This window comes from Camelus ferus, chromosome 9, assembly GCF_009834535.1.
Source record: "Camelus ferus isolate YT-003-E chromosome 9, BCGSAC_Cfer_1.0, whole genome shotgun sequence".
NCBI classification, from domain to species: Eukaryota; Metazoa; Chordata; class Mammalia; order Artiodactyla; family Camelidae; genus Camelus; species Camelus ferus.
In genome coordinates this window covers 56,448,895-56,475,323 of record NC_045704.1, presented here as the reverse complement: position 1 = coordinate 56,475,323, position 26,429 = coordinate 56,448,895, and the positions used below count along the sequence as shown (strand labels likewise).

At 52.8% G+C, this 26,429-nt stretch overlaps 1 protein-coding gene across 1 annotated transcript; it reads left to right on the top strand.

The window, feature by feature from the left end:
• The first annotated feature begins 875 nt into the window (after positions 1-875).
• SLC38A8 (solute carrier family 38 member 8) lies at positions 876-26,429 on the top strand. The gene is given in 11 exon segments (XM_032486864.1): positions 876-1,652; positions 2,074-2,246; positions 5,919-6,117; positions 9,311-9,452; positions 10,479-10,580; positions 16,530-16,587; positions 20,768-20,882; positions 22,188-22,360; positions 22,713-22,917; positions 24,167-24,218; positions 26,244-26,429. Coding segments are annotated over 10 exon segments (1,311 nt in total). The 5' UTR covers positions 876-1,652; positions 2,074-2,075; the 3' UTR covers positions 26,338-26,429.

Sequence of the window (26,429 nt, the reverse complement as noted above, 5' to 3'; positions counted from 1 at the left end):
AGTGGGATTTCACAGCCCAGTGGCCAATTTCTAAGTCATGCACGTTAATGGGCCGATAATCAGGGACCGGGCGGGACAGGGAGGTGCCCGAGGCGCCCAGAGCTGAGATTAAGGAGTACAAAGCCAGGCCGCGGGTGAGGGCTCTGATCTTCTGTCTCACTGCTGCAGGGGTGGATGTGGGGACAGAGCCCTGCGAATTCCAGTGCCCTTGGTTGGGGCTACCCTCCCCCGAAAACCCTGCCTTCAGTCATTCTCTGGGCACCATCAGAGCCTGGGCAGGTGCGGGAGGCAGCGTGTCACTGTTGGCTTCGCAATGACACACTCAGGGCTAAATCCTCGTCCCGTCCCTTGCCATTGGTCACGTTTTTGAGCCACTTGCTGTAAGGCCTGGGTCACAGTGGCCACTGCTTACATGGTGGCAGCAGAACTGCAGCTGGAGTCATGGCCCAAATCCTTTCCCATTGGCGCCTGCAGACAGGCTGGCCACGCCGCAAGTAGAGCCTGCAAAGTATAACCACAAGGAGGTGGCACAGTCAGGGGTTGAGACCTTCGGAAATCACAGGAGGAAAGCCTCTGGGGCGTATCTAGTCAGATTTAGACTGGTGGAGTGAGGCATTGAAGGTGTGGAACTGAAAGTAGTTCTCACAAGGGCCCTAGAACAGCAGCATCAGCGTCACCTGGGAGCTGTCAGAAATGCAGGTGGTTCGGTCCCCAGGACCACTGAATCCTAAATGCTGGGGACGGACCTCACAATCTATTTTACCATGCCCTCTGGGGGATTCTAGCCTGGGTACCAGGAATAAGCAAGTTCACCTCTGAGCTGAAGGTCTGACCTTCACAGGCTTGCATCTTCCAGAACAGGACCGTTTCCAATACATTCTGCCATCTTACCTGACTTTCAGGTTAGGGAGATGGTATCTGTCTATTCAAAGTGTGGTCCGGGGCACCTGTCTCTCTGGAGTTTGTGAGAAATGTGGACTCTCGGCTCCACCCCAGGTGGGACGAATCAGCATCTACATTTTAACAAGATCCTCAGGTGATTCACGGGCTCGTTCATTTGGGGAGCATCTTGGTGAAGCTCCTGCTGAGGGCCTGGGCCTTTCCATGCCTGTGTCTACAGCCCACGAGAGGAAGGCATATAGACCCCCTTTTGCAGATGGGAAACTAGGCTTGGCGCCCCTAGCAGGTGACAGGTGCCAAGCTTCAGACTCCTTCCACGCCCCCTCCCTTAGGCCAGGGGTGAGGGGCCTGTGAGACATCCTGGGAGGAGGCGTTTGAGAAATGGGCCCCAGGTCACTGCACTGAGATCAGTGCAGCCTCCCCCCCATCTCTCCCAGCTGAGCTCCCTCTAACTCTCCAGGCAGCTGGGAAAGCCCCGCCCCTGGGAGTCTTAAGACTCCTTTCCTCGGGCCAGAAGACTCAGAAGCTGCAAATTCTTTGGACAGATGGCCCTGACCTCTTGCCCCTGTCCCCCTAGGTTTTGGGGCATGACCCCAACACATGCTCTCTAGGGCTCCTGTAATTCATAACTCATTGGCTTACCCAGGCACAGCTAGAACCTTCCTTCCTCCTCTCCCAGCCCTCTGGAGTGAGCCTGAGTCCTGTCCCTGATGGCCGGGGACCATCTGTTGCGCTGAAGATTGGACTTGGTGGTAAGGACTGGGGGCTGGAGCACCATCAGTGCAGAAGCTGGGGTGGAGGTGTGGGGTGGGTGGGAACAGTGATGGGGGGAAGGGAGGTGGGGGGTCGGAAGAGAAGTGGGGAGGGAGGCCCAGGTGCCCTTGGGTTGAGTGGGAGGGTAGGAGGGCCCATAGACAGGGGTAGAAGCTGGGGGGGCAACAGTTGAGGGGGAGGAGGTGAGGACCAGAAGTTATGGGGCATGTGGGTGTGGACTGCTTTGGGAAGGGGGAACAGAGGCTGGGAAGAGAGGGATCGAGGCTTGGGGTGGTTGGGACAGATGCCTTGGCTCTGGCTGAACTGGGAAGAGACCTGTCACAGCTCCAGAAGGATACCAGGAGCTGGAAAGACAGTGCCAAGACTGTCCCCTCTCTCCACCCCTCTGCTGTTTTCCAGCCATGGACAGAAAGGTTTTGGAAAAGCCGGTTCCGGAGGACGCCAGCCCCGGCCTGTCCTCCCTGGGCGCAGTCTTCATTCTCCTAAAATCCGCACTCGGGGCCGGCTTGCTCAACTTCCCGTGGGCCTTCCACCAGGCGGGTGGGGTGGCCCCCGCTTTTCTAGTGGAGCTGGTAAGCCCCTGGGGAGCATTCTGAGGTCTCCTGGAGCAGATGGGAGCTGAGTTTAATGTTTCCAGGCGGGGTCCTAGGCGTTGCTTCTGCAGAGCTGCCTGTCTTCGAAATTACTCCTGTGGGATTTGATTTTCCGTCCCACTCAGCTCACAAAGGGAGAAGGGAATCCTCTTGCAGACCCAGGCCGAGAGCATCCTCCATGCAGCCGGGCGACGGGGAGGTAGAGGCGCGGCAGAGCCCGGCTGCACGCACATCTGCATTGGATCACCCTGGCTTTTCAGCTGGAAAGGCGTCGTCTCTGAGCCACCAGCTAACCTCTCTTGCCTGTGGTCTCAGCTCCACAACAAAAGCCCAAATCCTGTGGGCAGATCAGATCAGGACTGAGGCTGCCATGACACCCCACCCTGAGCTGAGCCAGGCCCTGTGTGGTGTCAGGGGTGTCTGGCCACTTTTGCTTGCTGCGTGCAGAGCCTGCCTTCCCTTCCCAGGAAGTCTGGGGGCTGAGCATCCTCAGCAGGAAAGAGCTGCTTGTTAGCACAGCTTCTTTTTGTTTTTTATTCTTTTCCTTGAGCTGATAGGAGTCGGGCATGTTGTGGTGAGCTCTCTGACAGGCATTATCTCAGATGCTTTTTTTATGGCAGCCAGCTGATAATGGCCAGACTCTACTCATATGTGGGCCACAGGGCTTTTCTCATCCTGGAAACTGCCAGATGCTGCCCTGCATAGCATCCAGTGTAACCCAGCTGAGCACCTGGCTTGTGTCGGATGGTTAAGACAGTGTGGTCTCCGTCCCTGTGAAGCTTGTTCTAAGCGGTCACTTGGATAGGATACAAGAGGTCCATTGAGATAGTCTGAGGTGGTGGGCAGAGCTGGGAGGGTCGTGGGACGGTGGGATAACACCCATGGAGGGTCAGAGAAGGCCCCTCTGAGGAGGTGGTCGGTGAACCTCAGTGAGGGTGGTAGGATGTGTCCAAGGGCACGTGAGGGGCAAGTGCAGCAGAAAAGCTGCCCTTCCAGGGCCTGGGAGAAGCCCGATCTCTAGCCACGAAGGGTCAGCAATAGAGCAGGTCGGGCTTTCGTGGGGGTCTGTGGTCAGGCACAGACATGGCCATTCCGAGGGTGGCAGGCAGGGCAGTGAGGCCGGGATGTGGCTCCCCGCTCCCCAGGCTCTGTGCAGGGTACCTAGTGGGAACGCAGATGTGGACTCAGCCGGTCTGGGTGGGCCTGACAGCATGCGTTTCTGAGGGGTTCCGGGGGTACACGGGGGCTACTGTGGCGGCATGCTCTTTGTGTAGGGTGGTCTAAAGTTCCTGCTTGAGCAGGCAGGCTTGAGGAGAGACTCCAAATGGAAATAAATGGAAACTCCCAGCAAGGGAGAAAAATCAGCCTGGTAATCAGCACCCCCCCACCCTCCAGGTCCTGACTCTCCCATCCTCTTAGCCAGTGAGACTTCTCTCCCCTTTTGCAAGGCCACACTTGGGCAGGAGGAGTGCTTAAATACCCCACCACTGGGAGCTCAGTGGTGTGAGGTTTTAGGTCTCTAACGGCCCCATTAGCAGTGGAGGTTTAATGAAATTAATGAGCCTGCACCCTCCTCGGCTCCAGGGAGAGGCGGGGCCTGGCCAGGGGGCCATAAGGGCTCTTTGCCAACTGGCTGTCAGAGGCTCAGGGTCCCTCTTGCAAGTCACCTGCCCCCATGTGGACAGCTAGTTGTATTAGCAGAGACACGCATTCACCAGCAGAGGCTCAGCCTGATCCCCTCTTCCCTTCCGTTTGTCCACAATATCTCCTAAGCCCCTGCTGTGTACTGGGTGCTTTTCTGGGGCTAAATGGTAAGCAAAAAAGACATGATCCCAACCTTCATGGAACTTAGAGTCTGGTGGATGAGAGATGGAGACCCCCATACTATATGCACAGTTATAAGTATGTGTCTTCAGGCTGCTGGAACCAAGGACCACAAACTGGGCAGCTTAAAACAACAAAAATGTATCCGCTCACAGCCCTGGAGACCAGAAGTCTGAATCAAGGTGTCAGCAGTGCTGTGCTCCCTCCAAAGGCTCTGGGGGGGGGGGGGGGTCGTTCCTGCCTCTTCAGCTCCTGGCGTCCTTGGCTTGTGGCCACATCCCTCTGGTCTCTGCTCCATCATCACATGAGCATCTCTTCTGTGTCACTTCATTTTCTGTCCCTTGTAAGGACACTTGTCATTGGATTTAGGGCCCACTTAGATAATCCAGAATGACCTCACCTCAGGATCCTTAATGATACCTGCAGAAACGTCTTTTCATTTAATTACATCTTCATTATTTATATCTGCAAAGATGGTGGCCACTAAGTCAGTGTTACAGGTTCTGGAGATTAGGGTGTGGGAAAAAAGCATGCCTCCAAAAGGCGTGGTTCTTTCAGAGCCTGATATGGAGGGTTGAGCTCACTCTGGGGGTGAAGTATGGGGAGGCTTCCTGGAGGAGGTGACCTTGGAGAGGAGGGAGCAAGAGCAGGAGTTCCCCAGGGGAGGGGCAGTGGTGGAGGAGGGAGGCTGTTCCAGGCAGTGGAACTGGCACTGGGAAGGGTCAGCGGCTGGAGGGAGCACGCGTGCCCCTCCTGACCTTGAACCTTCAAGTTCCTCTCACGAGGTCCAGTTAGATGTTCAGTGTACAAAGCCAGAAAAATACCACAGTAGAGTTTTTTCTGAGCCCAGGAAGGAGGTAGAACATGACTGGGAAGGGTCAGGAGGGAACTTTGTGGATGTGGTGATGTTCTGTTCTTGATGGAGTTTGGGTTGCACATGTGCATTGGGTTGTACCCCTTCTGGTGTCCACTTAGATGCACTTAAGTTTTTGTGCATTTCATTGTGTGTAAATTTTACCTTACGAGAGAGAAGGACTGTAAATAAGTATCAAGCTCTAATTAATGATACACACACCAAAGTATTTGGGGGGAAGTATACTAATATCTGCAGCTTGCTCTGAAATGGACTCCCAAGTTTAAACAGATTCATGGACTCACAGATGCCTGGTGGAGATGCCAGAAGGCAGGCACAGTGCCCTGCTCCTAATAGAATCCTGTTCACTGTAAAGTTCTTCCTACCTTTCCCAGATGTTTGAAAATTTTTCGTAGTGTTGGGAAAATCTACGCTGAAGTCAAGAGAGCCCTGAGAGGGAGGGTGTCTGGAGAACAGGAACGACGATCACTCCTTGAGCACTTGTCACAGGCCAAGCACTGAGCTGAGTGTGTTGCGTGATTATTTAGTCCAAAGGCATCACATCCCCCCATAAGGTAATACGGTGTCATCCCCATTTCACAGATGGGAGGACAGAGGTTGGTGGTTGGCCCAGAGCAGGTGAGAGTCACAGTTAGAATTGAACCCAGGTATGCTTACTTCTGTACCACTGCATGTTATGATCTCTACACCCACAACATAAGTGATCTTAGGAGAGGAATTTAAACTCTGGGTTTTTGCTGCCCTGTTTGTCCACCTGCTGTGGAATGATGCGAATCCCAGATTCAGACTTACAGCCAGTGTGGTCTCCAGGATTCACCTCTCTGCAGCTGTGGTTTGAGGGGAGAGGGCTGGCGGCTTGTCAGGTAGAGGTCCAGTGGAAGTGGCATCAGCATCAGGGTGGCGAGCTTGGGGGGCGGCTCTAGGCTCACCTGGCCTCACATCCTGCCCTGCAGGTCTCCCTGGTCTTCCTAATCAGCGGACTGGTTATCCTGGGCTATGCTGCCTCTGTCAGTGGCCAGGCCACCTACCAGGGCGTGGTTAGAGGGCTGTGCGGACCCGCCATCGGCAAGCTGTGTGAGGCCTGCTTCATTGTCAACCTGCTCATGATCTCTGTGGCCTTCCTTAGGGTGATTGGGGATCAGCTGGAGAAATGTAAGTACCTGAGTGGCGTCGGGGGTGGTCCCAGGGTGTCGAGCTCGGGACCCCTGGGCTCCTGGTGGATGAGCAGGACTTGGACCCTGGTCTGGACCCTTGGCGAGCAACAGAGACCAAGGCCACCCCCCACCCCCCAGCATCAAATGTTATCATGGGGAAGGGAGACCCGGGACTAATAATTCCTAGCATGATGAGAGTCATGGAGAGAGGGGCCTGTGCTGGGATGCCCAGTGAGGACAATTCGTTTTACAGGTGGGGGGGTGGAGCCAACTGCAGAGAAGCCCCTGTGAGAGAGAACCAGTAACACCTTGAATTGTGGCATGTCAAAGACTCTCAGCCCCACATACCCTTGGCCTCCAGTCCCCCACTAACAGTGTCCCTCTAAGTGCGCTTTGGCTGCATTTCATTGATTTCAATATGTTCTATTTTCATTCCATTCAAAACCTTTGCTGATTTTTGCTCTGATTCCTTTGACTCATGGGATGTTGAGAATTGTGTGATTCAGTTTCCAGTTACTGGGGAGTTTTCTAGATCACTTTTTGATTTTTACCCTAATTGCATCGTGGGCAGAGAACACATCTGTGCAACTTCAGTCTTGTGGCATTTGAGACTTGCTGTGTGACCCAGAATGTGATCTGTCTTGGTAAGCGTTCCACATACTCGTAAAGGATGTGTAGTCTGGCTGCTGGGTGCAGTGTTCTAGAACTCCCCATTGGGTCAAGGTGGTCCACAGCTTTGATCAGACCTTCCATAGCTTTGCTGATTTTGGTGGGGCAAGTGGGGGTAGATACTCTGTCAGGTTATAAGAGAAGAAGTGTTAAAATCTCCAACTGTGGTTGTGGATTTGTCTCTTTCCCTATAATCATGTCCGGTTTTGGGTTTTTTTTTTTTTTTTTTTTTGCCTCATTGTGTTTGAAGCTCTGTCATTAAGCACACTCTTGAATTGCCCTTTTGTTATGAAATATCCCTTTTTGTTTCCGATAATACTTTGTCATTATATACACCTTCTCTGCTATGAATATAGCCTCTCCAGCTGCCTTAAGATTAGTGTTTGCACAGTATTTCTCTTCCCACTCTTTTACTGTGAACCGAGCTGTGGCTGGGAATTTTAAAATGCATCTCTTGTCGACAGCATATGGTTGGATCTTGCTTTTTTATCATCTTGACAGTCTCAGGTTTTAATTGGAAATGTTTAGACTTTTACTTGGAATGTAATTACTGATACGGTTGGGTCTCCATCTACCATTTTGCCATTTGTTTTGTCTGTTCTGTCTTTGAACTGTGAGAAAAGGTCCCTGGAGCTAGGATATTGAAATGAAAGGCTTCCATGTTCTGGAAGCATTTGTATCCCAAAAAGCATCACACAGTTGGTAAATTTGAACAAAAATGCCCTACCTGCCAGTGGCAGGTAGAGGTCATGTCACGTTTCAGTTCTGGTCAGCTGGTGGTGCTGCTGTGTTGAGAAGGATTCTGAGGTGCTACAGTGTTGAGAGGGATTCTGGCTCAGTAGTAGATCACCTGGAGGGGTTAGAGCTTTGATGAGGACACAGGCCACCCTGGCTTTGGGTAGATTGACTGGGACCGGGAGACCATCATTTATGTGTTTCTGATTAGATATTTGGGGATGTCTCTTTCTGAAGGCAAGTCCAGGCTTCTAGGAAGGAAGACTAAATAGAGGTTGGGGTGTTTGGGGGAGTCATCGCCTGCATTGGGTACAAATGACTGTAAGAGACTGGTGTCGAGGACACCAAGGAACGGCCTGAAAAGTGAGGGCTCAAGAAGGAGCTGGCGTAGCCCAGATGGCAGAGCTGGGCTTCTTGGCTGCAGGAGACCGGGATGGGTAAGACGGGCTCGCACCTCATCCCACGTTGCACGGGGCCTGATGCTCACTGAGGTCTCTGTGCTCCTTCAAATGCGTGCATTTCCTTGGTCTCTCTGGCCCGGCATGCCCGCCTCCCCTCCCACGGGGCCGCCTCTGTGCAGTGACCTCGATGTGGAGCTGTCCGCTATGTCACTCCAGTAGACATAAGCCATTCTGATCAGGCATTTATTACTTTGCACAACTGGCTGTATCGAGCACGTGGTGAGAACAGAAAAGGGTTACGTTACAGCAGTGCACCTCAAGGTGGGCCAGAAACCGGCTCTCAGGCCCCCCAGGGGGCTGCGGGGCTGCCTCCCCTCACATGCTTCCAGCCTCAAGCCATCTTGCTGCCTCCCCTTTGCTCTCCACCCCCATCTGTCTTGCCTCTTACATCAACTCCAAATTCTCCATCTTGCTGTGGTAAAAGGAAAAAGGTCCCTGATTCTTGGATACTCCTTCTGTTGAGAGATTGATGGGGTCTGTGCTCCGTCCCCTTGAATTCCAGTAGACTCGGCCCGGTAAAAGGTGGCAGGTGGGACACTGCCAGTTGCAGGCCTGGCCTTCAAGGGGACAGCAGCTTCCACCTTGGTCTCAGGAGCCCCAGCGGCCATGGACTAGCCTGCTGGAGGGTCCGCATGGAGAGACCCCCAAGACTGCAGGGATGGCCCCTCTGAGCCCAGGTGCACCCCCCTGCCCAGGCACCCCAGGTGGGTGGAGCCCTCAAGGACCCTCCAGCGTCCCATGCCCAGCCAAATACCCCCACAGGGGTGTGGAGCAGAAGGTGGCCAGCTCAGCCCTGCCCTCATTCTTTTACTCCAGTTCCTGCTGTGTAATAAAGGGGTTGCTCTAGGCCACTGTTTTGGGGAAGTTTGTCATGAAACAGTGACAGAGGACCACAGTGATGATGCTCTCCCCTGCATCGGCGCTAATAAACCACTCCAGGCACCAGCTCAACCCCAGAGACCCATGAAACTCTTGAGCAAACAAAAAGGATCTTTTACAAGAACGCAAGGTGCCTCAAGGGCAGACCATTCTGTCTTTGGCTGCTGATTTCAGGACTTAGAGCAGCACCTGCCTGTCGGAAAGAGCTTGGTGAATATCTGTTGAATGAATTCGTGTAGCGTGTTCCTTCTGTCCCTGTGGCACATGACAAGGTCCCCATCACACTTATTACCCCATCCCTTTGGGATCACAGGGCTAACTTGGCGCCATGGCGAACACCTCCCCCCAGCGCCTGACCCCGGGGACCCAGAGCTGGAAACCCCGCAGCTCGCCTGCTGTGGGAGGCCAGCGCAGGGCTCCATGTATCTCCTCCCGTCTCTTCTACAGTGTGTGACTTCCTCCTGCCCGGTGCCCCGCCAGCCCCGCAGCCCTGGTACACCGACCAGCGCTTCACTCTGACACTGCTCTCCGGGCTGGTCATCCTGCCCCTGTCCGTCCCGCGTGAGATTGGGTTCCAGAAATACACGAGGTATGGACTGTAGACCCTTTCTGGCAGGGCAGTGGCTCTGACTGGGTCCCCACCTGTGCAGCATTTGGCAGGTGGTTGCTGTCGACCCGAGATAGAGGAACTGCCAGCATTGGCACTCCCATTTGGAGAAGGGGAAATTTTTTAAAATTATACAAATCACAAGTGTGCATGATAGAAAATATAGGTAAGCAAAAAAGAAAACGACCCAAAATGACGTGACTGTTGCAGCTGATGTTTTGTTCTTTAATGATTACAAACTTCTTCTGTGCACACAAGCTCAGAGAGAGAAATGGAGACACACACGTACACACACACTTTTTTTCTGAGGGGGAGGTAATTGGGTTTCTTCATTGATTTACACTTGGAGGAGGTACTGGGGATTGAACCTGGGACCTCTTGGGTGGAGCATGCGCTCTACCACTTGAGCTATACCCTTCCCCCACAACACACTTTTTTCATTTGCTGGCCTGAGGGTCTACATATACTTTCAAAAAAGTAAACTCTGGCAAAAGTACTCACATGAGTGTGCAAGCCGCCTTTCCCTGTCGTGTAGCGAAATGGAGCAGAGAAATGCTGGGTGGCACACCTGAGCCCCCAGTCACCCCCAAGCCCTCGCCAGCCTGTTTTATCACATCCAGCCAAGCCAGGGCCCTCCTTCCTGCTGGGTTGTGGCCGAGTGGACAGTGTCCTGACTTAGATGCTGAATCTGAGTGGCTGTGTGGCTGTCCTTGGAGAGACCAAGACACCAGTAGGGATCACAGCCTCACAGATGCCGGCAAGTTCGGAGCTTGACAGATCTGACCCCTGGGCCTGAGTGCGGCCCTGCCTGCCTGGAATGGGTCATCCTGCTGCCCCCATTGTACAGATCAGGAGACTGAGGCTCAGAGAGTGAGAACTTAGTCCAACACCTTGCTAGTGTGGGCAGAGCTGGCATTCAGATCTCATTCTGTGTGGCTCACAGGCCCTCCCTGGTGGCACCAGTGGCACCACGGAGTCCCCCTAATACTGGTATCCTCTGTGTGTTAGCATCCTAGGCACCCTGGCCGCCTGCTACCTGGCCCTGGTCATTGTGGCACAATACTACCTCAGGCCCCAAGACCTCGCTGGAGAGCCCCACCTGGCCTCGAGGTAAGTCTAGGCTTTCCAGGGCTGTTAGGAGGGGCTCCTTGGAGGAGGGACACTTCTCCCCTCCATGGTTTGCACAGACAGCCCTGCTCCTCCCATGAAATCCTTCAAGTCTCTGATGCCACACAGCCCAGCAAAACAAAGGCCCTTCTTCAGAATGACACAACTATTGCCAGTGAGGACGGGGGACAGGCTAGGGGACACGGAAGCATTAAACACCACATCAGCCCAGGGCTCCTCAGCTGCTTCACACGTGCCCCCCACTGCATGGAGGCAGCAGAACCAGCCTGCAAGACACAAGTGCTAGGGCAGAGGGACAGGGATGCACAGAGGCCAGTGTGGCCCGACCACCTGAGCAAGGCCAAGAGTGGGAGCGGGTAGGGGGGGTCCCGTCAGTGTGGCAGGATTTTCCAGGGAAGCCTCTACAGGACTTTGATCACAGCAGGAGCTTGAAATCAAGCCAGCTCCCTGGGCCTGGGACCTATGACCTCACCCAAGGCCTCGCACTCAGAAGGGCCCCACACTGGGATTAATGCCCTGCTGTTGCCATTCTGAAATTTTTTTTTAATTGAAGTACAGTCAGTGTCTGGTGTATAGCACTGTGTCTCAGTCATGCATATACATACATACATTCATTTTCATTAAAGGTTATTACAAGATATTGGGCATAGTTCCCTGTGCATACAAAAGAAACTTTTCAAAATCTATTTTGTATATACTGGCTAACATTTGTAAATCTCAAACTTACAAATTTATCCCTTCCCACCCCCTTTCCCCTGTAACCATAAGATTGTTTACTATGTCTGCGAGTCTGTTTCTGTTTTGTAGATGAGTTTGTAATGTCCTTTTTTTTTTTTTAAAGATTCCACATATGAATGATATATGGTATTTTTCTTACTTTTTCTGGGTTACCTCACTTAGACTGACAATCTCTAGGTCCATCCATGTTGCTGCAAATGGCATTATTTTATTTGTTATGGCTGAGTAGTATTCCTTTGTATAAACATACGACAGCTTCTTTATGCACTCATTTGTCAATGGACATTTAGGTTGTTTCCATTTCTTGGCTATTGTGAATAGTGCTGCTATGAAAATTGGGGTGCATGTATCTTTTCAAATTAAAGTTCCCTCTAGATGTATGCCCGGGAGTGGGATTGCTGGATCATATGGTAAGTCTATTTTTACTCTTTTGAGGAATCTCCATACTGTTTTCCAAGTATTCCAGTACTACAGAATGTAGTCTGTAGAATTTACAGACTACATTCCCACCAACAGTGTAGGAAAGTTCCCTTTTCTCCACACCCTCTCTAGCGTTTATCATTTGTGAACTTTTGAATGATGGCCATTCTGACTGGTGTGAGATGATACTTCATTGTAGTTTTTCATTTGCATTTCTCTGATAATTAGTGATATTGAGCATTTTTTCATGTGCCTGTTGGCCATTTGTATGTCTTCATTGGAGAATTGCTTGTTTAGGTCTTCTATTCATTTTGGGGTTGGGTTCATTTTTTGTTATTAAGTTGTATGTGCTGTTTATATATTCTGGAAATTAAGCCTTTGTCAGTCGCATCATTTGCAAATATTTTCTTCCATTCCGTGGTTTGTTTTGTTTTGCTCATGGTTTCCTTTGCTGTGCAAAAGCTCGTAACTTTAATGAGGTCCCATTTGTTTATTTTTACTTTTATTTCTATTGCCTGGGTAGACTGCCCTAGGAGGACATTGCTGAGATTTATGTCAGAGAATGCTTTGCCTATGTTTTCTTCTAGCAGTTTTACAGTGTCTTGTCTTATGTTTAAGTCTTTAAGCTATTTTGAGTTGACTTCTGTGTATGGAGTGAGGGAGTGTTTAACTTCATTGATTTACAATCTGCTGTCCAGTTTTCCCAACACCACTTGCTGAAGAGAATGTCTTTTCTCCATTGTATGTTCTTGCCTCCTTTGTCAAAGATTAATTCGCTGTAGGTCTGTGGGTTTATTTCTGAACTCTCTATTCTGTTCCATTGATCCATATGTCTCTTTTTATGCCTATACCATGCTGTTTTGATTACTTAGCTCTTTAATATTGTCTGCAGTCTGAGAGTGTTATTCCTCCAGCTTTATTCTTTTTCTTCAATATTGCTTTGGCAATTTTGCATCTTTTGTGATTCCATATAAATTTTAGGATTATTTGTTCTAGTTCTCTGAGGGTAATTTGATAGGGATCGCATTAAATCTGTAGACTGCCTTAGGCAGTATGGCCATTTTAACAATATTGATTCTTCCAGGCCAAGAGCATGGGATATCTTTACATTTCTTTAAGTAATCTTTAATTTCCTTAATCATTGTTTTGTAGTTCGCCATGTATAAGTCTTTCACCACCTAGATCAGATGTATTCCTAACTGTTTTATTGTTTTGGATGTGATTTTAAAAGGGATTGTTTCTTTACTTTCTTTTTCTGCTAATTCATAGTTAGGGTAAAGAATTGCCAGTGATTTCTGTGTGTTAATCTTGTATTCTGCTACCTTGCCAAATTCTTTTATTGGCTATAGTAGTTTTTGTGGGGAGCTGTTAGAATTTTCTATAGATAGTATCATGCCATCCTCATATAGTGATAATTTTACCTCTTCTCTTCCAATTTGTATCCCTTTTATTTCTTTTTCTTGCCTGATTGGTATGGCTAGGACTTCCAAGAATATGTTGAGTAAAAGTGGTAAGGCTTGGCATCCTTTGTCTTGTTCCAGCCCTTCTGAAATTCTTAATTGCCATTAAATAATGGCTGGCCATGTTTGTGTTGCACTGAGCCCCGCAAATCGCCTGGACCCCGAGATGACAGATTGGAAGTAACCCAAGAGTCCAGGGGGTACTCTGAATTTTGGGCTTGAGGACCAGGGAGGATTGCTGCATCCAGTGCAGCTCGAGACCGTGTCTGAGGACGGGTGACGCAAGACTTAAGAAACAAAGAGACAAAGTATAGAGCAAAGATGGGACCAGGGGACTCAAGATCTCGTGGATTGAGAGTGCCAAAAGCCTGGTCGACATCATATTTATTAGGAGTATACAGCTTCAGAAAAAACTTGTGATCAAAGAGGTGAGGCTTTAGATATTCCATGCAATAAGCACTAGGTTCTGCTTGCTGAGTGATTGATTAAGTACCAGCCTATCCCCTCCAGGAACAATCACCCTCCTCAGGGTATCTTAGATTTATGAGTCTACCCTGTGATTGCCTCCGGGACCTCTCGAGATAGCAAACATTTCCCTTGGGTTAAACAGCATGCTTTCATGCCAGAACAAAGTTCTGTTAATGGATGACCTGGCTTTCCCGGGCTGTCCATTGTTTACCTTCAGGAAACATGTGCCCTCCTTTGAGCCCTTGTGGTCAATCCCAGGGTTGCTCACCACAAATCTTCTTTAGCATAATACATGCTATAGGTAATCTACTGCATAAAACATTAAAACAAAGCAAGTGTGTGCATTTTCAGCAAGCAAGTGTGAATACAATGTTTTAAGCTCATGGAAATCTAGGTGTGGCTTGTTTTCTAGCTGCTTGTTGTCCAGCAGCTTGTTTTCCAGCAGCTTGTTTCCCAGCAGAGGATGGGATGCCATTTCTTGAGTCGGATGAGACAGAGAGAAACAGATGGCTGGGGAAGGAGGTCAGGTGGAGGAGACCTTTTAAGTGGGAGTCAGCTTTGAGACACGAAATAAAGATGTCAGCCAGCTGGTCAAACTGTGTGTCTGAAGTTCAGAGAGGCCTGGGCTGGAGAGAAAGCTTGCCCCAGAGATGACCAGGCCGCAACCCGGTCGGTAAGAACTGTAACTGAGCCGGTGGTACTCCCTCTGGCCCAGGGAGGTCAAGGGGAGGTGGGGTGACAGGTGGGGATGGGTGGTGAGTGAGGAGCATGCGTTAGCTTCCTGGAGCTGCTGCAGCAAACAGCCACAAACTGGGGGGCTGAAAACGGCAGAAACCTCTCTGTCAGTTCTAGAGGCTAGAGATCCAAAATCAAGGTGTCCGCAGGGCTGTACTCCCTCTAGGGGTTCCAGGGAAGGGTCCTTCCTGCATCTTCCAGCTTCCAGGGGTGCCAGCACTCTTTGACGTCCTCAGCCTGCAGGTGCTTAACTCCATGCTCGGCCCTGTCGTCCCTTGGCCTTCTCCCTGAGTGTGTTTCCTCTTCCTGTAAGGATACCAGTTGTTGGATTCACTCCCAACCTACTCCAGTATGACCCTGTTTTAATGTGACTAATTACCCCTACAAAGACCCTGTATCCAAATAAGACTTCATTCTGAAATTCCCAATGGATATAAATTTGGGGGAATACTATGCAACCCAGGACAGAGGAGAATAGAAGAGGAGTTTCAGAAGTCAGTGAACATTTCAAGAAGGTTGGGGTCATCACCACCCAGTGCTGCTCCTGGGTCACGTGACACTGAGCCCCAGCATTGGATTTGGCCATGGAGGCCGCTGGTGACCTGATGTGCTTCATCATGGCAGGAGGTGGGGATGAAGGCCCAGGTGGATTGGGTTCCGGACAGCGGGAAGGACACAGGAGAGAGAGTTCTGAGTAGGGGAAGAGGAGAGAAAGCAGGAGCCCAAGGGGGCCGGAGGACACAGCACGTGTCTGCTGACATGGAGGGGAGGGTCCTGCACTCTGGAGATGCAGCCTCCAAGGTTGGAGCTGGGATAGTCTCAGCCAGAGGAATAGGAGGGGACAGCACATGTGGCCCCAAGGACGCAGGCGGGCAGACGGAGCAGTGGAAACATGGCTGCTCTGCCCCTGGTTGTGACTAGGAGGCTGGGCCGTCAGCGGATGGTGCTGTTGAGGAAAGTCCAGGATGGCGGGGCTTGCCTGGGAGGTTCCATGAGCTGCATCCAGACTTAAGAGTCGGCCAGAGCACAGAAAGGAGACACCTCTGTCCAGTGTCCTGCAGCTGCCATAACAAGTGACCACCAACATGGTGGCTTCAAGCCACACACATTTATTATCTTACTGTTCTGGAGTCAGAAGTCCACAGTGAGCCTCCCTGGGCTAAAATCGAGGTGTTGGCAGGGCTGGGTTCCTTTTGGAAGCTCAAGACTGGAATCTGTTTCCTGGCCTTTTCCAGCCCCTAGAGCTGCCTGCATTCCTTGACTTGTGGCCCCTTCCTCCATCTTCAAAGCCAGTACTGTTACCTTTCTCTAACCCCATTTCTGTGGTCACAGCTCCCTCTGACCACAGCAGGGGAAGGTTCTCTGTGAAGGTTCAAGGATTCTTGTGATACATGGGGCTGAGATAATCCAGGATCATCTCCCTATTTTAAAGTCCTTACCCTTTATCACCTCTGCAGAGTCTCTCATGTCATGTAAGGTTACATATTAACAGGTTCCCAGGATTAGGATGTGGACTTCTTTGGGGGTAAATTCTACCACAGCCAGGAAACCCCGATTCTACAGCAAATGCTCTTTGTGCCCCATTCCACCATATGTCCTCAGAGGTGCTGGAGGCTGGCTCCTAGAGCTGCTTGTTAGAGGAGGCTGGAGGGCCACCATCTGGGGACTACTGGGAGGGCTTGACCTGAAGATTCTGCCGTGTGCGCGCCTCAGTCCTCTTAGGCAGCTTGGACAGAAGTCAAACCATTCTTGTACTATTAGGGTCTGTTTGATGCTGCCTGTGCCCCCCTCAACCCCCAGCTCCTCACCTCACTGGGAACAGGTGGTCTCCAGGAGACGTTAGGAGTTCCTTCTAGCCATGCCCTGCCCCGAGTTCTGCCAGCACAGAGAAATGTCAAGTTGCCAAACGTCAGCACAGATGTACTTAGCGCGACATGTGACATGCAGCCTTTCCATTCCCCCAAACGTGGCAGTGGACATGGTCATTAAAATCTGTCTTAGGATCATGCTTAGTTATATCTTGCTCGTATTGTTTAAAACTCGTCTTCTAGTTGAAGGTTGTCTTGAGTTTAACTGTCTATAATAAACATTGGTTCTTGTCTATTTACAGTCCTTCTTCCTGGACCTCTGGATTTAGCGTCTTCCCCACCATCTGCTTTGGGTTTCAGGTAACCTTGGCATCGGTGTTGAAAAGGGTGGCATTTGCAGAGTGGGGTGACTACCTACTCCCCTTGGGAGAGTGTGCCCTCCCTGTCAGGGGAGAAGTTTGAAGACTTGTTCTCAGATGAGCCGGGCTGTCAGAGTCTGAGCTTGTGGGTGGGTGTCTGGGCTCAGTGAGCTGTGAATTTCAGTTGAACTTGGGAACCCAGCCCCTACTCTCACCACCAACAGCAGCTGCCCGGGTCTAGGGTAGAGTGTGGGGATCCGAGACCTGTCCCCTCCTCTGCAAAGCCTCTCGGGACTGTCGCCATACCTGGGGACCTGGAGCCGTCCACTTAGGCAGAATGCCTTCCTGCGGGTGAATTCTGCTGCATGGGCCTGGGGGCTGGAGGGCGGGAAAGCATGCAGGAGAGGGTACCCAGCAAAATGCACAGAATTTGATAGAATGTCAGGGAGCTGTGTGTGGAATCTAGCAGAGGGGCTTCCAGAGTAGCCCTGGGTGGGACAGATTCAGAGATGCCCTTTTCTAGGCACTGATACCTGAAAGGAATCTTTGAGAAGTCGCAGGAAGCGGCCAGGTGAAGGGGAGGGCATTTCAGTGAGAGAGGGCAGTGCTGAGAGCCACAGAGGGGTAAGGCCCCCAGGCTGGAGAGCTGCCTCGGACTCAGCAAAGCGCTCCCTCCATGCGGGGCCAGAGGGGGTCTGTAGGGAGCCCAGGCTCTGTTCTCTACCTTCCAGCCTCTCATGGGGTTTCCCAGGCTCCTAGCAGGTGGCAGCTGATTCCATCCTTCCACTGTTAATTTTAGGAAAGATTTGCCTCTTTCCTAAAAACAACCACCTACCCACTACACCACCAACAAAACCGCCCAAAGGAAAACCAAGTTTACAGGGGAAAGTGGTTCAGGGTTGACAACATCTGAGCTTCCTGGCCTGAGTGTCTGCGTCCCTGAGTCATCAGATAGCTTCTCTTTCTGTTTCTTTATCTTGTATTTCCTTTAAGAACCAATTCTGAAAAAGAACTCCTGAACCATTTCCATTTATCTTTATAAATGAGTCCGTGTATCGCTTCTAGGGCTTAGCATGCCACTTATGGAATTTCTCACGTTTCTCCTTAACACTAACCCAATATTTTGAAAGATGTAAAGCGATGATGGTGCTGTCAGCTGTGTGTCTGGATGCAGTTTCACCAGCCCTCGCTCCTGCGTCTGAGCTCCATATGGTGTGGCAGGCTCGCGCCGGGCGGGGTGGGGGGGCTGCTTTCCAGATGCTTACAAGGGAGGGTCACCCCCCTCACCTTTGCCTCAGCTCCCTCATCCGATTCTCCTAGCAACCGAGGCCCTGGCTGCAGTTTCCAGGGACACGGGATGTGGAAATGGGGAGTTGGGAGAAGATGCGAATTGCAGGGTTGGGGTGGGGCTGAGGATTAGTTGCTGAGGCCAGAGATGGGGCTGCTGGGTTCTGGCTGGGGAGTCAGGGATCTGGGGGTGGAGGGAGCAGGGTGAGGAGTGGGGCAAGTTTGGAGGGGCTGTGCAGGGAAGGGGAGGCCCCCTGACATCATCAGGAGCTCTGACTGTTCAGACTCACCCCTCCTAACACAGTGCTGGGGCACCCCCTCCAGCCTGTGCAGAATTGGAAAGAGGGGCCTGGGAGGAGTAGGGGATGGGGATGCAGGCTCTGCTCTTGGCCACCCTGGCCATCCTCAGTGCTTCTCCCTTGTTGTTTTTAAACAGCTTTATCGAGAGAACCCACGTGGCGTACAACTCCCCCATCCAAAGTGTACAATTCAGTGGTCTTTAGTGTGTCACAGAACTGTGCACCCATCACCAAAATCAATTATAGAACGTTCCCATCACCCACAAAAGAAACTAGCTGTTACCAGTCACTCCCCATTCCCCCTCATCCCTCCCCCAGCCCCTGGCAGCCACCAATCTCTGTCTTTGTGGATTTGCCTGTTCTGGGCACTTGCTGTAAGTGGAATCACACAGAGTGCAGTCCTCTGTGACTGGTTTCTTTCACTGGCCTTGTGTTTTCAAGGCGCATCCGTGTTGTCCATATGTTCAGTACTGTGTTCCTTTGCATGGCTGAATAATATTCCACCATCTGGGCAGACCATAGCCTGTTTTCCATTCCTCAACTAGTGGGCCCCTGGGCTGTGTCCTCTTCTTCCCCACCGTGTGCTCCTCTGCCCCACGTTCCCTCACTGAGTAGCAAGCCTGCTTGCCACCAGCCACCACTCTAGATGCTGCCCCAGCGAGGCAGCCCAGCCCTCAGAAGACGAGCTTTATTTCCCTGAATAAAACCAAGAGTAACACAACCCAGGAGTCAGGACAAACAGGAAGGAGGGCAGGGCTCCATCCTGGCACCGCCAAGCATCTTCCCTGTGTATCGTTTGGTCTGAGGACAGGAGGCGGGAGCATTGATCCTGAGTTCCATGCTTGTTGGTGGAGAGTTCCCAGGGCCGGTGGGAGGGGGCAGGGCGGGGGAAGCCCGCCTGCCTGGCTAAGCTGGCCTTTGAGGTAAGAGGAGTCCTGGGTGGAGCGCCTGGGAGGTTCAGGCTTCCTGAGGCCAGTGAGTCGTGGAAGGTGTGTGTGAGCTCACCCTGGCTGAAAGTAGGAGGGGTGGGGTGCACTCCTTGGGGATGGGGACTGCATGGGCTTGCTTATGGGCACCCCACGCTCGCACCAAGGGGACTGATAAACACCTGAGTGTGGAGGGATGGGGTCAGGTGTGGGGAGTCCTCATGGCTGGAGGCGGGGCAAAGGGATGGACGAACGAGGAACCCCTGGAGTGTTCTTCCACTGTGGATCAACTCCGTGCTGGGAGTGAGTGAGGCAGGTGTGTCTGTCATCACGTAGCTGACAGACGCTGAACAAGCAAACCCAAATGTGCCCATGTCGGGGAGGGCGGGCATGGGGACACATGAGAGTGGAACTCAGCCGGCTGAGGAGGGCTTTCCTAAAGGACGAGTAGGATCCCAGGCAGAGCACACAGCCCAGGCAAAAGCCCTGAGGCAGCAGAGGGACAGGATGGACTGAACTCGGTGGGTGAGGGGAGCAGGGCCCTTGAGTGTGGAGAGTGGGCGGGGGGAGCACGATCAGCACGTGGGTTGTGATCAGAAGTGAATGAAAGGGTTAGGGTGGACATGATGGAACCCTGTCCCAGGAGCCCAGGAAGTTTCCAGAACCCCTAGGGTCTATCCAGATACAGCAACACCTCTCAGCCCTGGCTGCCAAGGTCTCCTGGTCTGCTTATAAAACACCACTGCCCCGGTCCTGCCCCAGTTAGTCCATGTCACAGGTGGGCTCTTGGCATTGGCTATATGTAGTTTATATTTTTAAAAAATGTGGCAATGTGACATAAGACATATGAAGTCTATAAACCATCAGTACATGTACTCCCATGAAACCGTCACCCCAGTGGGGTTTAGAACATTGTCAGCTCCCCCTAGAAGGTTCCCTTGTGACCTTTTCCACTCAAGAGCACCCCTCACCCACCCTGCTATTCTGCCCTCTGTCACCATAAATGGTGGCTCTCACCTGGAGGTGATTGTGCCCTCAGGGGACACTTGGCAATGTCTGTGGACATTTTTGATTGTCACAGTGGTAGCAGGGGGTAGGGAAGCTGTGCTCCTGGCATCTAGTGGGTCAAGGCCAGGGGTCTGGTCAACATCCTACCATGCGTAGGATGGCCCCCAAGTGTCAGCAGGGCTGCAGCTGATAACCCAGTCCCGGCTTGTTGGGCTTGAACTTGAACTTCACATACGGAGAACATTCTTGTCTGGCTGCCTCTGCCCCATGGTACAGCGAGGTTCTTCTGTGTTGAGGTGGGCGGTGGTGTTCGTCCTTTTCAGTGACGTGTCATATTCCACCTGTGAATATCTGATGGGTTACTTCTGCCTTCTACGGTGGGCGGACATTGGGACTTTTTTTTTGAGTAAAGGTAGATTTATTTAGAGAGATACATAGTGCATAGAGTGTAGGCTGTTTCAAGAGGCAAGAGAAAGGCCACGAGGTGCTGGGGTTGGGTACTCAGGTTAAAGTAAAAGTAGGTACACACTCCATAGAGTGTGGGCCGTCTCCGAAGAGGAGGGAGCGAGAGAGGCAGCCGACACTGGGACTTTTGAGGTAGCTGCAGGGGACTGTCATGCCCAGTGGGCTCGGGTCCACTGAGCCTGCCTCTGTCTTGCAGTGTCACGAAGCCGCCGTCTCCATCTACTGCAGCATGCGGAACCGCGGCCTGGCGCACTGGGCCCTGGTCTCCACGCTGTCCTTGCTGGGCTGCTGCCTCGTCTACTCACTGACGGGTAAGGCCCCACCTGGGTGCCCAGCGCTGGGTGGGGAGCTGCTGGAGAAAATGGAATGATGATGAGAGTTTCCAGAGAGCTCACCGTGTCCTGAGCCTATTGAGCGCCTTTGCTTATTTAATCCCTAACACCCCCCTCGCCGGGAAAGTCCACTGTTCCTGGGTGAGGATGCTGAGGCTCACACGGCTTCCATGGCTCATCCAGGGTCTCCCAACTAGATGTAACAAAGCTGAGGTGCAAACCCTGGCCCAAAGCCCCTGTGCTTACTTCCCCGCACTGCTTGCCTGCTTCCTGTCCAATGAGATGGCAGTGAGGAGGAGGGCCATCCTAGCGTCATGTCTGGGTAGCAGTTTACAAAACACTCTGATGGATGCAGTGGATTTGTGCCTTCACAAACTGACCAGTAGGCAGGTGATGGAGGTGTTGCTCAGAGAGGGCCTGTGCCACACCCAAGGTCACACAGCATGTCCATAGCACAGCCTGGGTTCCAGGCTCAGGCTACTTTTGGCTGTTTTCCTCCAGCTCAGTGGCTCTTCCTTTCATCTGCCTATTGGAGCCTCTGATTCAGGAAACCCTGGGTCTGCCACAGATATGTCAGGGTGCTTGGACACTGGTTACCCAAGAAACTTGCGGGGTGACCTCTGGCAGGGGAGGTCCCTGCTGTTGTGTAGCTCCTAGGTTGGACCCGGTGATTGAGGGTCTCCTCCAGATGGTCCAGGGCCAGCAGGATCATGGGACCAGAGAAAAGCCAGAGCCAGCCACTGCCCTGGGCCAGAGACAGGTGTCTCAGGAATGCGCAGGTGACCAGATGCCAGGAAGCAGCACTGGGTTGTGGGCAAGGGACCTGATAGCAGGTAGTGCTGGTCCAGTCCTGCCATCACTGGCTGTGTTATTCCCAACAGTTGCTGACACCCTGGGTCTTGGTTTTCCCATCAGGAAAATACGCACGCACAGCACAGCCTGCAGCTCACCCTGGGCGCTGCGAAGAGGTGGGTGGACAGGGCATTGTCGGGTTGTTCAAAGTGCTTCTGGTCCATCCACACACACAAGTGTGTGGCTCACCCCAGCAGCGTCCACTGTTTGGAAGAAGGACAAGTGACAATTCTGCCCGGCAAGAGTTTGAGTCAGAGGAACAGAGGATCATGTAGGTTGAGGACAGGAAAGCCTTGGGAGATTCTAGACCCTTCTGTCAGCTCTCAAGGGGAAACTTGAGAGGAGGCAGAGCCGGGAACTGTCAGGGTTGGAGTTGAGGGGGAGCGGCGTTTTTCTCATCCACTCTCGGGCCTCCCCCTTTGCTCCTCGCAGGTGTTTACGGCTTCCTGACCTTCGGGACAGAAGTTTCTGCTGACATCCTGATGTCCTACCCTGGCAATGACGGGGTCATCATCGTCGCCCGGGTCCTCTTTGCCATCTCCATCGTGACCGTCTACCCCATCGTGCTCTTCCTGGGGAGGTGAGGCCTGCTCACACACGTGTCGGTGGAGGGCACCGCATGTGTCGAGAGTTATCATGTGGCTGGCTCTGCACTAGCCCATATGTCCCGTGTGACTGCTGTCACCTCCGTTCCTAGAGGAGGAAAGGGAGTCAGGATTCAGGTGGTTTGCCCAGCATCAGCCAGGCAGTGAGTGTCAGGACTGGAACTTGGCTCCCCCGCTCTGTTGGCTGCCCACGTGAGGGCGGATCCCTGGGGAATGAGCAGCTGGCGTGGAACGAGAGCCCTGCTGGGTGTGCGGGACAATAGGGGAACTCTTGGGTGCTGGGTGGTAGGCGGGGGTTAGGGCTGCAGCCTCCAGAGCCCGTGGGTGCCCGTGTACATGGCCTCCAGGTCAGGTAATGCAGGATTTCTGGAGGAGGAGCTGCTGCTGCGTATGTGGGCCCCAGGCCCTGGCCGACCCCTCGGGAACGTGGGTCCGGTTGCCATTGACCGTCCTGTGGGTCACCGTGACACTCGCCATGGCCCTGTTCCTGCCTGACCTCAGCGAGATCATCGGCATCATCGGGGGCATCAGTTCCTTCTTTATCTTCATCTTCCCAGGTAAGGCACCTGCTTCCCGGGCCGCCTGCCTGCTGGTCCTCCCAGTACCCCTCTGTGGGGAGTCCCACGTGGAGGTCAGGGTGTAGGTTGGTTGCTCCCAGCCCTGTTTACTGAGCCAGGCACAGGGCTGGGGCTTTACACACCTTCCCTCATTAAACCTCTCAACAGCCCTTGGGACGTACCTGATTGGGAGTACCATTGTCAACCCATCTTACGGAGAAGAATGAGGTCCCAAGGCGTCCTGGGCGGACTCCTGGGCGGAATAGCTAGTGGGTAGCAGGGCTGAATCAGCCTCACGGCTTTGTTCCCCCTCTTCCTGCTCTGCTCACTGCAAGATTTTGTTTTACTTAAATGGTTTCAATTCTGTGACATTCACATAGTTCAAAGGCCCTCCATGAACGTGTTCCTCCCACCTTGGACCCCCACCTGGTAGGCAAACACCATTTCCCTGATGGACAGGTTCTTAGGAAACCTTCCCAACCTTAGTGAAGATGTGAAATTCCAGTTGAATAGGCCCGAGGGTTATTTTATCCCAGCCAGGGAGACCCAGGAAAGCCAAGGCTAGTGGGGTGCTCCCAGAGAAGGAGGGGCCCTAGAGGGGCAGAAACCCAGATCCGTTCAGCCCCTGGTGCTGGGAAGCAGTTTCACATGTGTGTGGTGGGGCCAGAGCACAAGCCTGGTCTATGTCTGCTAGACGCCGCCCTGCATATGCCTGAGACACAGTAAGCTGGGCTGGGTGCCGTGTTCTGGGTGGAGTCTTTTAGCACCAGCTGTTTCCCCTGAGGGAAAGGATGGGCCAGGACAGATTTGGGAGCCAGGAGAGCCGCAGCTGTCTGGTTTCAGTTCCCAGCAGCGCTATTAAAGAAGAAAAAGAAAAAAAGACAGAAAGGAAACAAGAACAAAGGCAGTTGTCGGTTTTCAAATGCACTCCAGGTGTCAGGCCCTACATCTGGCCCTCGACTCGCACCATCTCATCAGAGACCCTGGCATGGCGAGTGTGCCGTCATTGCCACTGGAAAGGCCAGGGCATTAGGAGGATGCTGAGCTGGAACCCACAGCTGGGCCCTTAGCAACTGCTCTGTGGCCTCTTGCCAGGGACAGGGTGAGCCTGTGAGGCCACTGTGGGCAAAGGCCCTGCTGGCCTCTTGGGTCCCCGGGGACAGCTGGGTATTGGCTGAGCCCTTGCCAGCTCGGGGTTGCCTTGGGTTGGAGCACAAAGAGCCGGGGTGACCCTGCATCTCCCTTGCAGGTCTGTGCCTCATCTGTGCCGTCAGCGTGGAGCCCATGGAACCACGAGTTAAGTAAGTGTCTCCCCATGGGGGCGGCGGTGCGAGTGTATAAGGGCAAGCGTGTGAGGGGGTGTGAAGGCTTCAGGGCTTGTGGGGCTTCTGTCTTTCAGGTGAGGGGACTGGTCCAGACGGCGAGGGGGTGGCTGAGCCAGGACTTGGATGCTGGCCAGCACATGGTGTCCTGCTCAGTCTGTGCACGGCCCTCCCTTCCATTCCAAGGGTCCCGGTCTGTGGTTGGTGTTTTGTGTGGATTTGGCCACTGGAGACCCCAGACTTGCATCATTCCCCATTCTACACTCAGGATGACAGCTCAGTGCCGGGCCCTGTGCTAGACCCCTTGACTTCCTCCTCTTCCTGTGATGCCAGAGTATCTCCATCCTACAGACACAGAGACAGAAACTTACCCACAGGCAGATGGGGAGTGAAGGCAGAGTTGGGGCTCAACTCTGGCCGGATGGACACAAGGCTCCACTCTTACCCTCCCCCCTTGCTGGGGGACAGGCCAGACCTCAGCCAGTACCCAGGGACCTAGGAGCCTGTGCAGCTCTTATTCCCATTTCACAGATGTGAAAACTGAGGCGAGACACTGTATTTATTTTCTAGGGCTGCTGGATGACTTAGATCAACAGTTCTATTTTCTCACAGTTCTAGAGACCAGAAGTCCAAAAGCCTGGTGTCAGCAGGGCCCAGCTCTCTGTGCAGGCTCTAGAGGGGATTCCATTCCGTGCTATTTCCTGCTTCTGGCGGCTCCAGGCGGTCCTTGGCTTGTGGCCACATCCCTCCCATCTCTGCCTCTGTCTTCACACAGCCTCTCCCTTGTGTCCAGGTCTCAAATCTGTCTGCTACTCTTGCAAGGACACCTGTCATTGGACTCAGGGCCCACCCTCAATCCGGGATGATCTCATCTCCAGATCTCTTAACTTCATTACCTCTGCAAAGACACTGTTTCTAACAAAGGTCATGTTCACGGGTCCCAGGTGCATGTGAATTTGGGGGGACCACCATTCTGTCCAATAGAGAACCTCTTACTTCACAGCAGCCGTGGACCCGGGTCCCACCTGCAGCTGTGTGCCTCTGTTCCCCACTTCCTCTGGCCGCATCGAGCCCATGCATGGGCTTCCCAAAGTGGCTGGCTTGGCTGGGTCCCCGTCTGGGTTGAGAAGAGGTTTTCTGGCTAGCTTTCAAGCTGACTTGGGCTTAGTGCTGGCCCCAATGACCTGGGGCCCCCTACATCGTTCTTTCCCTGTGGCCCCCTTTCAAGTCTTGCTGCTTTTGTGTGGTGCCTCCATCCAAATTCACAGCAGGTTTTACTGATGGGCTTTCAAGTTATTTTTAATCCTAGCACTGCTTTAGGGCCTGGTGATCCATCAAAGCTGCTCCGAGGAGCCTGCAGCCCCCCAACACATTCGCTCCCCACCCCCACTGCCATGGGTGGATGCTGACAACCCCAGCTGCCACCCTGAGGTGGCCCCTTCATGACAGCGGATCCTTGTGGCCTTGTTAACGGGGCCAGAAATATCCCTGCATTTCGTGGGAATCATGTTATCGTGGCTCTTATTGTCGCACCGTCTCTCCTGGTGACGTTATGAAGCTCGAGGGCGTGGCCTTGAGGCCGCAGGTTCCAGCCACCTCTGCAGCCTCCAAACTGGCCCCCCGGCCACTGTTCCCATCTGTGTGACTTAGGGCTTTCTTCTCCTTCCTCACTTTTGGGGTGCTTCAACCCCCACCCCCAAAGAAAAGGATCGGAGAGGGAGGGGGTTTGATACTGGTGTCTCCCTGCCCTCATTTCTTTGTCTGATAAAATACTGGGGAGGAATGAGGATATGAAGTAGCGGGTGGGATGAAAGGTTTTTTTTTTTAAACTGTGTGGTTACTTTATTTCCCGTTGTCTCAGAAACCCATCCTACAGGTAAGGGAGCGTAGCCTGAAATTCTAACAAATTGGTGACTCTGGGCTTCACATCACAAGTTTTCTGCATGTGTTTGGCTCACCTGGGTAGGAAAAACGCATGTTGACATGGGTTTGTTGACTTGGCAGGTGCTGCTTGGAGGCCTGGGGAGTGGTCTCTGTGCTGCTCGGCACCTTCATCTTCGGCCAGAGCACGGTGGCGGCCGTCTTGGAGCTGCTTTGAGCTGGAGGGGGTCTCCCCGGCTGCCCTGATCCGGCTGCCTGCGTCCAGCCGTGAGACCGATGTAATTTCATCATAAAGATGCTGGAGAAGCT